General features: G+C 41.8%; 1 protein-coding gene across 1 annotated transcript in view; it reads right to left on the bottom strand.

The window, feature by feature from the left end:
- Window positions 1–15,699, bottom strand: part of Myo1d (myosin ID) — a 302,318-nt gene that overhangs the window by 76,740 nt on the left and 209,879 nt on the right. Inside the window, exon 21 of the mRNA XM_057774656.1 lies at window positions 6,122–6,276. Within this exon, the coding sequence (XP_057630639.1) occupies window positions 6,122–6,276 (155 nt within the window). The remainder of the gene's footprint in view (window positions 1–6,121; window positions 6,277–15,699) is intronic.

Consider the following 15,699-nt stretch of genomic DNA (forward strand, 5'->3'; position numbering starts at 1 on the left):
CTAATTCTCTCCTGGCTACTTAGCTGTCTCTCACCGGAAAATGACAGTCTGCTTGTGTTTTTTGTTTTTTGTTGTTGTTTTGTTTTGTTTGTTTTCTCAAGACAGGTTTCTCTGTGTAGCCCTGACTGTCCTGGAACTAGCTCTTGTAGACCAGGCTGGCCTTAAACTCACAGAGATCCACCTGCCTTTGCCTCCTGAGTGCTGGGATTAAAGGCGTGGGCCACCACTGCTGGCTATGCTTATAGTTTTGATGGAGAGTTCAAGGGGAAAGAAAAAAGAGAACTCCATCTGAGAAGCAGGTCAAATGTCCAGATAATTTTAGCAACAGTGCCCCTTTATTAAAGCAGATATTACACTGCTTCACACTGCTGATGAGAAAAAGGTAGCAGATGGCACTGACTTCTGCTTTCACTGTAGACACAGGACAGGAAAAAGGAATTTTCCATGCCTGAGACTGGGGCTATACTGAGGTTTCCAGCACCCAGACAGGCAAATGCCTGGACAGCTGCTTAGGGCAGATGGGCCCTTTGACAGCTTAATATTGCAGTTTTTGGTGACTCCCGTGTTAGAAAGGCCAACATGACGCCATCTGTTTACTGATGAGCAGAACCCTCACTACCAGCAGGTAGTCACTGCTGAGTGAAATGCCAACCAAGAGGCAAGTCCACCCTTCCTAAGGCCTGTCAACAGACTGGTGCGGCTAACCTCGCCTCCACAGCCTCGGAAAGCACAGCCTTCACGTGTCCCAGGAGGATCAGGATACAGACATGCCACAAGGCATATCATTAGCGTGGAGAGTTCTTTCGTTCTACTTTTTTGATCAGGATAAGGCCGTATGAAGGGATTCAGAGCGTCTGTAAGCACTAAAACAAGCTTCCATGTATTAAAGTGAAACACGTCCAACAGCATACTATCTGCCAAAGGCTGGCAAGTGAGCAAGCAGTCTCAACGCCACCTTCCTCCTAGGGTTGAGGTGCTCCTTCTCCTGGGGAAGTCGCCTATTTCCTGCTCAGCTTTCTGGATCCAGTTATGTGTGTATGTGTCTACCTATACCTGTAGCTGTATATGTTGGCTTAGGAGGGAAAAAGCAAGGGGCATCAACATGCACATCACCACGTAAGTACAAACACGGCAACAAGAGGTATCTATAACACACATATTTAGGAGGAGGAGGTGCCCCACGTTCTGGGACAACAGGCCTGAGGCACTATATCCAGCTTCCAATGTGGATTATAACATAGATGAGGAGTTTGTCTTTATAAGGAGGTATCTGTGCTTACACAAATGGTGGCTGGCCACATACATCACTTGGCACATTGCCTTGCCCCCTACTTTAGAAACGGCTTCGTGCTAATAGCGGGAGCTCTTGTAGTCCCCTGGTTAAAACAAAGGCGCTGAAAAGTGCTGCAGGAGGCAAACCTGGTCACTTCACTGGCATATCCCAAAACAATATATGCCTTTAGGTCTTTGCCGATCGAGGTGAGCTCTCTCACCTAGACATCATCACAGCTGGGACTGGCTGGCATGGTTCTGCCAGGTGTTTCTGGGTGGTGTCTGTCCTAATGGTTTATCCTTGAGCCATACTGGTTATCTATTAATCGTTTTGTGCACACGTGTGTTCTGGGAATCGAATCTGAGGTCCTGAACTACATCCTTAGCCCTGAATAATCTGAGTGTTACCTTTTAGAAAACACCTTATTAAAGACTGTCTTCTGGGCCAGGGAGAGCACATACTTAGCAGGTGTGAGTCCATGACCCAGCCCCCTTCACTCACTGTCTTCAGATGCTTGGTGAGGAAGGAATTACAGGTACAGGCAGAGTGAGCAATGCGGAGGTGAGAAGAAAGGTTTATCTATACTGAGGTGGGGTTAGTTTAAGGTCTCCCATGGAAGAAAGTGTCAGGGACTGTCTGGCTTCAGCTTGCCCAAGAAGATGGTGATGAAGATCAATTTACTGAATTGACTTAGCTCTTGTCTTTATGCCTTCTGCCTCAAGTTAACTCATAAATGTCTGAAATAATGGGTTGTGTATTCTTGCCATTTGAATGCCTGACAATCTTTGATTGGATATCAGACATTGTGAATTCTGCCTTACTGGTTGTGAAAATTTTTGTGTTCTTATATATACTTATGCAGGGGCATAGTGTCACAAGTCTTTAATCCCAGCACTGGGGAGGCAGAGGCAGGCTAATCTCTATGAGTTCGAGCCAGCCTGGTCTACAGAGTGAGTTCCAGGACAGTCAAAAACAGAGAAAAACTGTGTCAAAAAACAAAACAAAACAAAACAACAACAACGACATCAAAACACCAATCCCCCTAACAAACAAAAACAAAACAAACCAAAATAAACCTCATGAGATTTGCCCCAGGATATGTTCTATGGAAGCAGATGGACTTAGATTTACTGGACAATATTTGTTATAAAGGCACTGATCCTAAGGCCAATTATTATTTCTCCTCCTGAGGCAAAATCTTCCTGAATCCTCATACACATGCCTGTGAATGATGGGGTGTCCAGTTTGCCTTGAGAGACCTTTATTGTCCCTGGCACACACCTGCTTCCCTTTCCCTAGCTGTGGGGTTTCCCTCCTCAATCCACATTAGCGTTTGGGAGTGCTTGCGGATCTTATGAGATCTTCTCTCTGGCACTTTGATCTTTGGATTTGGTGGCCATGGCTGCTCAGGCAGCACACTGTTCTACGTTGGTTCTCTGCGGCTCTGCCCACAGGACTCACCTTGTTTTCAGCTCCCAGCAAGCACTGCCTGTTCTTGCCTGATGCCCCAGGTCTTGAAAACATTACCCCCGCCCCGTATATTATATTAATTTTTGGTTGTGGTTTCATGTAGAGGTCTAGTCCTAGTCCCTGACACTGCCCTGGCCCTGTCTTGTTTCTTCCTTTTCTTTTCTTTTTTTTTTTTTTGTTTGTTTGTTTTTTGTTTTTTGGAGACAGGGTTTCTGTTGCTCTGGCTGGTCAAGAACTTGCTATGTTCACCAGGTTAGCACTGAAATCACAGCAGTCTGCCTGCCTCTGCCTCTGTTCTGGGTGTTTTGAATGCTAAGATGACAGACAGGAAAGTGCTGGCACACCCAGTGTTTCAGCTTTTTCTATACGTATAAAGCTATGTCTGTATTTCCCCCTTTCTCTCTCTGCCTTTGCTTATTTTCTTTGCAGTTTTCTTGCTGTTTCCTTCAATTACTTGTTTTTCATGGGGAAGCTAATTGCTGAAGTGTAGCTCTTGAGGAATAAATTATTCAGCTAGGTTGTGTGGTAGTTTCAGTTGGGTTAGGGCCTCACATCACTCTTTGCCATGTCCTCTGCTCAGGCATTCTTCCTTAAACTTGTCTATGTTCTTTGTCATTGGGGTCAGTGTGACAAGAAACTGCTGTGTGGTGGCCACGTGATTACTTCTGCTCAGCTGGCTTTGATCTGCAGCTATCATCTGGTCTCGAACTCACAGAGATCTGCCTGCTTCTGCCTCCTGAGTACTGGGATTAAAGGTGTGCATAACCACTGCTTGGTTCAATTTGCTTTTTGTTTTTTCCCCTTGCCCATTCCTGTGCTTCCTCACTTTGGATATTATTCATTTGTGGTGAATACTGCCTTTTATGAAATAGTACTTTTGTTTTCTGTTGGGAAGGTGTAACTCTTTTCTCCTTCAATCTAGTGAATATAGGTACAGCAGGCTTTCAGAGGGACTTGCCTTCTTACATTCTAAGGTTACAGCCACACTGGTCTATGGACTTACATGCTGTGCAGTTTTGAGCTGCTTTCCCTCTGAATAGAATTTCTCAGAATATGCTTTAGGGAAAATCTAGAAAATAAAGAGTTGTCAAGAACCCAATGCCTCTGCCCTCTGATTTCCATCATTAATGCAGGTACAAATAAGATTACATGTTACACTACTATGCGTGTGCAACACACTGTGAACTATGATGAACTCAACAATGATAAGAGACAGGACAATGGCCAGAAAAAAATATTTTTTCTTCATCAAATAAGGGTGTTGATCATAACTCTAAGTTGAAATTTCTTCTAATTTTAGGAAAGATAGAGTAATACTTTATTATTAATTGATCTCCAAGCTCATAAGACAGAAAAACAAAGAATAAACTGGAAAAACGCCCTACAATTTTGTCAGCTTTCTTCTCCTTACATCTAGGAATTTTGAAGAAATCACAAATTCTCTCTTAGGTTCCATTAGGAGGCACACACCTAGGAATGCACCGGCCTGCTAGAGGAGAGTCACAGACAGCCCCATCATGGGGAGAAGACATTCATTCCGAGCTAGAATTTACTAAATAAGAACCCAGACCGAGACAAGACTACTTTCCTCAGGCAAAACCGACTGTACTCATTAGTACAAGTCTTCAAGTAAAAACAACGAGTTCTGACTTCTTCTATTGTTCATGCTTTGCCATGACTAAATATTGACAGGAAAACAAGCCTGCTTGTGTGAGTTAGGGACGTTTACTGCAGAGGCTTCCATCATAACCTTCCATTCTAACCTCTTTGGTATACTTCCTAGCTTTACAGTTCTTTGGCAGATGCGGGAGTTCATCTGGGCCCCCAGCCTACTGGATGGGGCTGGCCACACTCAGAGCCAGGTTCTTCCTTCTCAGCTACTGCCCCACATGTTAACTGTTTGTGGGAATGCTCTCACGGACGTCCGGCAGTGAGCTCTATTGAGGTGTTAGGCATCTCAGTCCAGTCAAGCTGACAATAGGGATGAACCATCACAAAAGCCCACATATTTAATGATAATTTTTTTTAACAATTCTCTAAATTGTTTTTTTTCTATGAGATGACCATTAAACATAACTAATAAGATATATAAATATTTAAATGCAATATAAAAATCCATTTTCTCTTAGAATGCAAGGTTTAATAACAAAGAATAGTGTACTTAGGAGGTGGGGCAGGTAGATCTCTGTGAGTTTGAAGTCAGCCTGGTCTACACGGAGATCTTGTCCAAACAAACAAAGACTGCTTACATTACACTGTATACATTTACCGGCAAAAATAAAGATAGTAGAACTTGTGGGCACAGGTGGGACACTAGCAAGGAGCTCTGAGCATGTCTGAGAACGTGGAAGGAAGAAAAGAAACTGGCACCTGTACCGTTTGCCACTGATTTTTGTTGTGTGATCTTGTTCTCACACCAAGACGGGGTGAGGGGCAGACAGCACACCACAGTAAGAACACGAGTTAGGAGACAGCACTGGTTCAGGACTCCATGGCCACTCCAACATCTCAACAAATAACCCGACAAACCTACTTCCCTGCCTAGGGTTATTTACTGACTAGTCCCCATCACCCCAGGGAATCTGTGATCCATATTTCTTTTAAAAACATTTATTATTTTTATGTATATGTGTATAGGTATTTTGCTTGCATATCTGTCTGTATACCATATGTGTGCAGTGCCCACAGAAGCCAGAAGAAGGCATCAGATCCCTAGAACTGGAGTTTCAGATGGTTGTGAGCCTCCATGGGTGCTGGGAACTGAATCTGGGTCCTCTGGGAAAGTAGCAAGTACTCTTAACAGCTGACTCATGTTTTCAACTTATATTTCTCATACTATTGTTCCAACACCTCCCCATCCCCTCTGCCAAGATACCATCCTATTTTATAGTAATTTTCTCAGAATATGCTCTTTTCTGTCATAATTGTTTCTGTTACAATTTCTGCCTGTCCTGGGAATTTCTTCAACCTTTATGGACCTACATGCTATCTTAAATCTGCTTTCTAATTTGTTATGACAGACACACTAACTGATTATGTTTGAAATAAATACAAAGCAGTGGCAATAAGAATATAAAGTAACTTCCTCCATTGTTTGGACTGAATTACATTAGATTTGGATTGGCAGCAATGAAATAACCAAGGGGGAATCTCTCATTGTTGGCAAAACTAGATACTGGAAAAGTAGAGGATCATTCCCAAACTTGAAGCTAAGGATGGGTGCTAATTTCACCTTCTATAAAAGAGGTGTTTTAATTTGTCCTTGTGAAGGAAAATAATAATATATTCACACTGGAACAAAACAAGCTCAGTGAGAAGCATGATTAAATATTTTGTGTATTCAAAACTCGCCTTTTAGTTACAAAAATAAAATTTTACCTCTTGAAATGATTTGCCAGGACTCCAACAAGTTCTCCAATTCGACTCTCGTGGGTTGGCTGTTTGCTGAAGAGGCAGACAATGAGGTCTTTGTTGTCTTTTGTATGGAACACTACAAGCTGGTCTTTCCCATTGGAGACACTCAGCCCAGTCAACTGCAAGGAGATAACATGCAGAAAACTATTAAGATATTTCTGAGAGGAACGAATTAGATCAGGTGATAACAATGACGGTGATGGCTTCTGCCTTTATCAAGTTCCATGGAATAAATAAGTGGATTTAAGAAAATGATAAAGGTAAGAAATGAACATGATTGGAAATCAAGGAAACAAAAAGATGATTCTTTCAGAAAATGAATAAAATCGACAAGCTTTTAGCACACATATGCAACAGAACTATATTACGTTTCTCTCGACTGTTACCTATTTATAAAAATAATCTGACAAGTTTCCGTAAGGCAAAGGACACTGTCAATAGGACAATATGGCAGACTGCAGAATGGGAAAATGGCTGATTTCCAAAATATATAAAGAACTCAAGAGACTAGATATCAACAAACCAAATAATCCAACTAAAAAATAGGTGCAGATCTAAACAAAATTTTCAACAGAAGAATCTCAAAAGGCCGAGAAACACCTAAGGAGATGTTCAATATCCTTAGCCATTGAAGAATGCAAATCAAAACAGCTCTGGGATTTCATCTTACACCTGTTAGAAAGACTAAGATCAAAACCACAAATGATAGCTCTGCTGGAGAGAATGTAGAGCAAAGGGAACACTCCTCCACTGCTGGTGGGAGTGCAAACTTGTACAGGTACTTTGGAAGTCAGTGTGGCGGTTTCTCAGAATATTGGGAATCAATCTACCTCAAGACCCAGCATTACCATTCTTGGGCATATACTCAAAGGATGCTCAAGCATACCACAAGGACACTTGCTCAACTATGTTCACAGCAGTTTTATTTGTAATAGCCAGAACCTAGAAACACCCTAGATGTCCCTCAGCTGAGGAATGGATAAAGAAAATGTGGTGCATTTACACAATGGAGTATTACTCATTTGTTAAAAACAAGGACACTGGGAAATTTGAAGGCAAATGGATGGAACTAGAAAAAAATCATCCTGAGTGAGGTAACCCAGGCCAAGAAAGATAAACATGGCATGTACTTATTCATAAGTGGATATTAACTGTAAAGTAAAGGATAACCATGCTACAATCCAGACTCAGAGAGGCTAGGTAACAAGGAGGGCCCAAGGAGGGGATGCATGGATCTACATGGAAAGGGGAAACAGAGGAGATCTCCTGGGTGAACTGAGGGTGGGTGGGGATGGGAACTTAAGGGATCAAGTTGGAGAGGGTAACAGAGAGGGAGAATACTGAGACTACTGGAAAGAGGGGGAAATCTTGGGGTCAGGTAAAAACCTGGAGCAAGGGAATCTCCCACAGGAATCTACAAGGATGATCCCAGATAAGACTCCTAACAATAGCGGCTACATAGCCAGATAGCCAGAACCAGCCATCTTCTGTGACCAGATTGGTGCCTACCCCAACTGTCACCAGAAAAGCTTCATCCAGCAACTGATGGAAACAGATGCACACCTACAAGCAAACATTAGGAAGAGTTCAGGGAATCCCGCAAGAGAGGGGGAGAAAGGATTGCAGGAGCCAGAGGGGTCAAGGACATAAGAAAACTCACAGAATCAACTAACCTGGGCTCATGGGGGCTCACAGAGACTGAACTGACAACCAGGGAACCTGCATGGGAATGACCTAGGCCCTCTGAATATATGTGACAGTTGTGTAGCTTGGTCCCCTGTGGGACTCCTAACAGGGGGAACAAAGGCTGTCTCTGACTTTTGGAACCCTACTCCTCATACTGGGTCACCTTGGTTAGCCTTAATACATGGGGAGGTGATTATTCTGTTTGCAACTTGATATGCCATGTTTTGTTGATGCTCATGGGAGACCTGCTCTTTCCTAAACAGACGAGGAGGAGGAGTGGATGCGGGAACGGGGGCTTTGAACAGAGGGGGAAGTGGAGGGTAAAGGGATTGGGAGAAGAAGAGGGAGGGAGAACTGCAGATGGGATATAAAATAAATAAATAAATAAATGAAAGAATGAATAAACTTACATAAAAAGAAAAGAGATAAAAGCGGAGAGGCATTATTACCAGAAGTAGGAATTCAGGGGCTATCACCACAGAGCACAGACATCACATATAAAAAGGGATTATTTGAACAACTCTAGGTTTAACAGCATATTCAACAACTTAAACCAAACAATTCTTTAAAAGTACAAACTACTAAACCTCCCCTTCTTCCAAATAGCCTGACTGATCTGTATCTGTTGAAAAAATTAAATCTTTAATTAGAAATATGTCAAGAGAAATTCCAGGCCCAGATGATTTCATCAGTGAATTGTACCACACATCTAAAGAAATACCATCAATTCTCCATATATCTTCTAGAAAACAGAAGGGAACACATCTAACTCATTTTAACAATCATCATAAAGGAAGCATAAGAAAATAATAAACTGATAACCTCTATGAACTTGGATCTAAAACCATTAGCAAACTGAATCAAATAACTTATTTGAAAGATACACAATGAAACAAAAACAAAACAAAACAAAACAACTAACAAGCAAAATGCCTGATCTTACAAAGGCATTTTAAAAATTAAAATCTTTAGATTTTACTTAGAAATACTTAGAAATCTAACAAAGCGTGTGTATAGGACCTACATAATTTTGAAAACTACTAAATGCTGATAAAGTCAAATTACAATACAGATGAAAGAAAAAGACCCTAAACAAAGGATAAAATTACATTTAGAGACTGGAAAATTTGATACTATTTAGATGCCAATTTTCTATAAATTGATCTCTGTATGTAATACAATCCCAGACAAAATGTTTTGGTTAAATATTAAAAAGCTGATTCTGAAGAGTTTTTGGAAAGTCAAGGGAACTTGAACAGTCACAGAAATTTTGAAAAAGAAAAGCAAGGTTGGAAGACTCACATTGCTGATTTTAATAATAGCTATAAAGCTGAAGTCATCAAGACAATGTAATTTGCAAAGAAATGAAAACTAACATCAGGAAGATAGTCACAGAACTATGACATATACATTGCCCACAATGTGCAAAGGTGACTCAGCAGAGAATAGACAACTTGGGATATTTGGAAATCTACATTCCAACAGAAATAAATGTTTATTCCAATCACATCCTTCACAATTCAATTCAAATTGGACCATAAGTCTAAACAAAACATAAAATGTTAACTATAAAACTTCTAGAAGAAAACTAATGATTAGAAATGACTTCGCCAAAGAAGGCATACAAATAGCAAATGGACATGAAAAGATGTTTAACATTTTTAGCAGTTTAGGAGATGGCAAATAAAAATTGTAATGAGATACTACCACAAACCTGCCTGAATGACTAAGAACAAAATAAATGAACCCGAACACATTTGAGAGTGTGTACACACACATACACATACCCCAAATAATGAAAACCTCAACTCTCTGTTAACTAAAGAATTCTATCTGGTTGTTTCTAACAGCTCTGTAATGACCCCAAATGAATGCAATCGAATGCCTATCAATAGATGAACGGACTGAGAGGCATCTATAAACAATACTCAGCAACGAGAAGGAGCAAACTGATGATGCAGACTATTCCACAACAAGCATAAACATCAAAGGTATTGCGTGAATGCACTCAGTCTCCAAAGGTTACTCATGTATGACTCTAATTATGAGTTTTCCAGTATGATGGGGCCACTTTGTGTCCTGACCAGAGCAGTGCTTACAACAGCATCGTAAGACTCATAGACCCGTAATCCAGTCTCACACACGAAAGCCAACTTTATCCCTGGTCGTTTGGATCCCAAAGCATCCTACTTCGGACAGCAGAGCAGACAATACCGATGTGCTACCTCCTGACTGCCACTGGCGCCGTGAGTGAGCAAGCGTGATTGGGGACCAGGTGGCTGTGGGTCAGGGCACATGCTGGTACCTGGCCTGGATCTAGCAAGGATGGAAACCTCATTCTCTGGTGAGTCAATACTGTTGGATTCTGGAGAATATCTAAGCACAGGAGCAAACTCTTCAGTTGCAGACCTGGAAGGCCAGGGAGAGCCATACATTTTACAGATGAGAAAAGCAGAGTTCAAGATGCTCAGCTCATGTGTTGACCCAGAAACTAGAAATCAGGCTACGGATTGACTCTCACTCATTTTTTTTTTAAAAAATTATATTCAGTTAATTTCTTTTTGTTTTCTTTTCTAGTGCTGGGATCTAGCTCAGAGCCTTGAGCATGCCAGCAAGTACTTTAACCCTGATCTACATCTCTGGCCCTAACATGAAGCTTTTCCAAATACCACACATAAATGAACAGAAGATTCTTCAGTCAGTATTCCTATGAAAATATTTTCAGAAGTGGGGTTCTCAGGAGGATTTGCTTTTCTTGTGTGTGTGGGCACCCACAGGCCACACAGCTCATGTATGTAGGTCAGAAGACAACTGGTGCCAGTTGGTTCCTTCCACCATGTGCATCCCAGGGTAGAACTCAGGTCACCAGCCTTTACCCACAGAGTCCTTCCATCATCCCCTGGCTGTGGTGCAGCTTAACAAACGTCAGGTCAGTGTTTAATGGAGAGCATGGAAAACAGTTAAATAATTGGAAATCGCTCACTAACCTTTCTACAAATGGCTGTCTGAGTCTAGTGGTAAGACAATACAGCAATTTCTTTTCCACTCAGACATATTGCATCCAGATGATTTTTGTATGATTAAATTAAAAATATCATTTTCATCTGAAAACATTTTGTGCCTATGATGCTTCACTGTCATTTGATTACTTTATTTGTGAAATCCAAAATTGAATTTATGCAGCACTTCACAGGAAAGCTTGATTAAAGCCTAATAAAATGAGAATTAGAGTAGCAGTTAACTGCAGTGCTTCCCAGGAGGGTTAGCTTCCGGAGCTGGGGAGAGCAGCTGGAGGCATCACGCTGCTGTGACCCCCCTCTTGTGCACACACAGAGGACCACTTCCCAGAATGCCCTTCCTTGGCCTAGTCCATCAGAGCTCCCCCTCTTCCCTCCCTACCTTTCCCCGGGGAAGGGCAGGTTTATCTGCTGCAGGTAGGAATTGGTTCTTTGTGTACTTAGGTCTTAGGGTGTCCTGGAAGAAAGAGAGCAAGGAACACTTACTTAGCTTGCTCCACCACACAAGGAAAGATTAAGTCTTCCTGTCTGGAGGCAGACAACAACCAGTCTCTTTCTGCTCTGGGAGGTTGCATGGTGAGTGGGAGGACTGTGGGGGCTGAGGGAGTCCTGCCTGTGCAATCCACTTCAGTCACGTGATCTCAGATCCCCGTTCAATTTCCTGGGGGCTCACCCTTCTCTTCGGCCATCTCTCTGGCCCATGGCATGGAACCTTTCCTGATCTTTCTGTCTCAGAGCCTTCCAAGTGCTGGAATTACAAGCACTGTCAGGTTCAGATGACAATTCTCACATTATTCAGAATGTTCTATTACACAGGAAAATGTGGAAGACATCCTGATAATTTTATTTAATTCTGGTCGCAAGATTTGACAAAGCATAAATGTTTCCTGTTCTCCCACTGTCAAGGTCTTACATGAGTGCCACCCACCTCCCAACATTCAGAAGGGAGTATCATGAGAACAGATGGGAAAATCCAAAATAATCAACAAGCTGGATTTGCAGGTGAATGGATGGCTTGCATTAGGAAAAACATTAGTAAAAGTGAGTTGATTAGAAGGCCACATCTTCCTGCTATCTGTATGATCAATGCTTATCTAACAAGAGTTCAGGCCTTGAGGTCAGACTTGGCGGCCTTCAATTCTTTAAGGCAACAGGATATTTAAAATATATTATGAATATACATAATTTTTACTTTGTAATACCTCAAGTATACAAACAATACCCCTTTCTACAGCAAGTGGCAAGGGCTCATGTGTATTTATTACTATTTCATCATTTTTATTGGTTATATCTTTTTATAATTACTTGTTAATCTGTGGCAGTAAAGTGCTGGAGACAGAGGAGAAAACAAATTTCTTCTTGGAATTCACTGATCATAGAGAACTCTGCTTGGATCTTTTAATGTAACTAAAATAAGCTTTTATATGTGTGTGTATGTGGGTGTACACACATGCAGGCATGCACACATACACAAAGGTGCTGAGGAGGTGAGAAGAGGCTCCCCTGGAGCATGAGCAGTCATGAGAGAGCTAGTATGGGAGCTGAGAACACACTGGCTCCTCTGAAAATGCACTCTTAATCTCTAGCCATCTCTCTAGTCTGTAATGTGATTTTTAACAGATAGACTATGCCACCTACATCATATTTATAAAAGGTTAAAAGAAATAATTAACTGGAAATTAAAACATATAACTCCCACTCCTATACAAGTTGAACTATCGGTTCAACAGGATATTTAAAAATCGAGGAACAGGGGCTGGAGAGGTGGCTCGTCAGTTGAGAGCACTTCCAGAGAACTAGGGCTCACATGGGGGTTCGTAACTCTCTGTAACTTCAGTCCTAGAGGATCCAGTGCCTCCTTCTGCCTCTGAGGGCACTGGATGCATATGGTACATACACTTACATGTAGGTAAAGCACCCATATTCATAAATTAAAAAAATCGAAAAAAATTTAGAAAAAAAATGAGGCTTTAACTGCTGGCAGAAATGCAGGTGTTGCCATTATGGAAATCAGTATGGAGATTCTTCAAAAACCAAGAGAGCCACTAAATAATTCAGCCACAGCACTCTAAGCATATGCCTGAGGGAACTGAAACATAACATACCTTGCATACTCGTGTTTGCTGTGGCACTGTTTATAGCAAGCAAGCTATGGAACCAGCCTAGATTCCCCCCAGCAGACACAGATACTCAGAGGAGTTTTGCTCTGTAGACAGGAAAACGGTATTGATTCTTGCAGAAAAGTGACCAGGACTGGAGATGATTATGTTAAACAAGGCAGACTCGAAAAGATGAAGACTGAACATTTTCTCTTATGTATAGATGTCTAGATTTCTCCCATATGTGGAATCTAGATACATATGATATGAAAATGCCAGGATGAAACTGTCTTGTATAATCGGTATATGCTGAAATACAACTTACAATATAATTTACATGTGGCTTTTTGTAATATTTAGTAAAATTCATAGATGTTCAGGTATACAGGCGGTTGAGTCTGACGCCCAAGTCAAGATATGAAATAGACGTTGGTACCACTGTACTCTCCCAGACTGCTCTTTTTCGTTTTTCAGGCTTAGCGCTGGATCTGCATAAGGCTGACTTCAATGTTTCTGGGGGGTGGATAGGCGGGCTGTGAAACAGTCTCACTCTGTAGTACAGCCAGCCTCAAACTTGCAGCTCTCCTCCTGCTTCAGTGCCCCGAGCCTGGGATCACAGGTGCCTTAGCCACTGTGCCCAGCTCTAAACCCTCTGATAGGTTCAAAGATGGTTACTTAAGGCTGGTAAATCCAAGGGTCCATTGTAGTAAGAGTAAACTCACAAAATACTGAACTGTCTCCCTATCTACTATTTATATAGGTATATACTACTAGACTGAGAATTTAAAAAAAAATTGTTAATCTTCTGTTGGGCCTGGTAGACCCTGCCTCAAAACTTATCAATCAATCAATCAATCAATCAATCAATAAATAAATAAATAAATAGAAAAAAAATAAATAGATAAAAATATGGGGATGTAGTTTGGTGGTAGAGTGCTTGCTTAGCATACATAAGGTTATAAGTCCGATCCTTAGTCCAGAAAAATAAGCACATAAATAAATTTATAAATCTTTGTATTAGTTCTTTGAAAATTTTATAAAATGTATCTTGATCATATTTATCCTCACTCCTCTTCCCACCTCTCTACCCCTTCTCCACTTCATGCCCTCTTTTTAAAAATAACCTACTGAGTTCAATTTATGCCGACCATGCACCTGTAGGTGTGGGGCCATCCATTGGCTATGGTCAACACACCAGGCAGCACACCCTTGTAAAATGTCTCTCCTTCGCCTGGAAGCCATGAGAATCTGTAAAACCCCCCAGTTAGGGTGGGGTCCATGAGCCCCTCCTCACTCCACTGCAGCGCTGAGAACGCTGGTGTGACAACTGGCAACACAGCTGCTAGCCGTCCCGTCACATCCAGAGGACACCGTCCTGCTCTGGTCTCCCTGCCCTCTCTCAGGCTCTTACAATCTTTCTGCCTCCTCTTCTCCAACAGTCCTGGAGCCTTGGTAGGGGATGATGCAGATGTCCCATTTGTGGCAGAGCGCTCACTGACACCTATTCTCTGCATTCCATGCTTGAGGCCTTGGGTTCAAACTCTCACAATAAAAGTGCTTGAAAGATAATTTGAAATGTAAGCAGTGTTGGGTGCTGTAACAGGTAGGGGTCATAGTCTGCTGAGGGCTGCTTTAACTTGTTACTTTGTCTGTTTTGCTTCTCATTCCCTTTTTCCTCCCATGTCTTTATATCTCAACCTGAGTGTGTTCCCATGCACATGTCAGAGAAAACTGTGTCCTGAAAATAACAGCTGTAAATCCCAGAATCATAAAAATGAGCTCATTTCTGAAGCATAGGAATTGCAGGCAAAGGCTTGGGTGCCCCCTGACAAAAGACTAGTAACAAAATAGACTGTGCTGCATTAAAGAACTTACTCCTCAAGGGCCACTGAGAACTTCCTGGGAGGAGACCAGTGTCTTGATTCCCTTGGCAGGATGAGGGGGCGATTGTTCTAGATTTACTCTGTGGTTCTCTCTGCAGGAGGACCTCTTTTCTCAGCTGGCTACAGCCCTCTGAACACACATCTCAGAGGACCATAGTAACTGTAATTTCTGCCTCCCAGAGAGGTGTGGGTGTTGATGAAATTAAAGTGGTCATGAAATTTCTCCAGGTTCTGCTTGTATTCTGATATATATACTGGCTCTTTGAATTTACTATTCTTTACTTCATTTCTTTAGTTTGGGTGCAGGGCTATCACAATTATGCTTTTTTGACCTCAATTAACAAATTGACTTGACCACTTCTCAATGGAGAGCACTCTTCATTCTGTTTTCCTTCCCAACACTTGGAAGACAATTGGACTGGCCTTTACAGGATACCTTGTAACTTCTCACTCTCTCTCCCCCTTCTCCTCACTCTTCCCTCCTTTTCACCACACTCTTGCTTCTCTCTTCTCTTGTTCCTGCCTTCTTGTCTCAATAAGATCTAAATCCCAAATCTTAATGGTACTGTTTCATCTTGGACATAGCACACTGTTTGGGATAACTGAGAGTTTATCTCCCTGTAAACAAACATTGCTTAAAACAACTAAATACTTGTGTCCCAAGCCACTACATGAGCAAGCTGACTGCCCTCAGGAGACCATGCTGAGAGGAAGCCAAGCCTTACAGAGCACAGAAATTCTGGGTCAGCAGTACTGATTCAAACAGTTCCAACTCTCAGCCAGGCAAGCATGGAGGTTCCAGTGTTTTCACAGCTCATTGCTTATCTTAATCTTCTGCTACTGTAATAGCATGATAT

This window comes from Chionomys nivalis, chromosome 7 (genome assembly GCF_950005125.1).
Source record: "Chionomys nivalis chromosome 7, mChiNiv1.1, whole genome shotgun sequence".
Lineage (NCBI taxonomy): Eukaryota > Metazoa > Chordata > Mammalia > Rodentia > Cricetidae > Chionomys > Chionomys nivalis.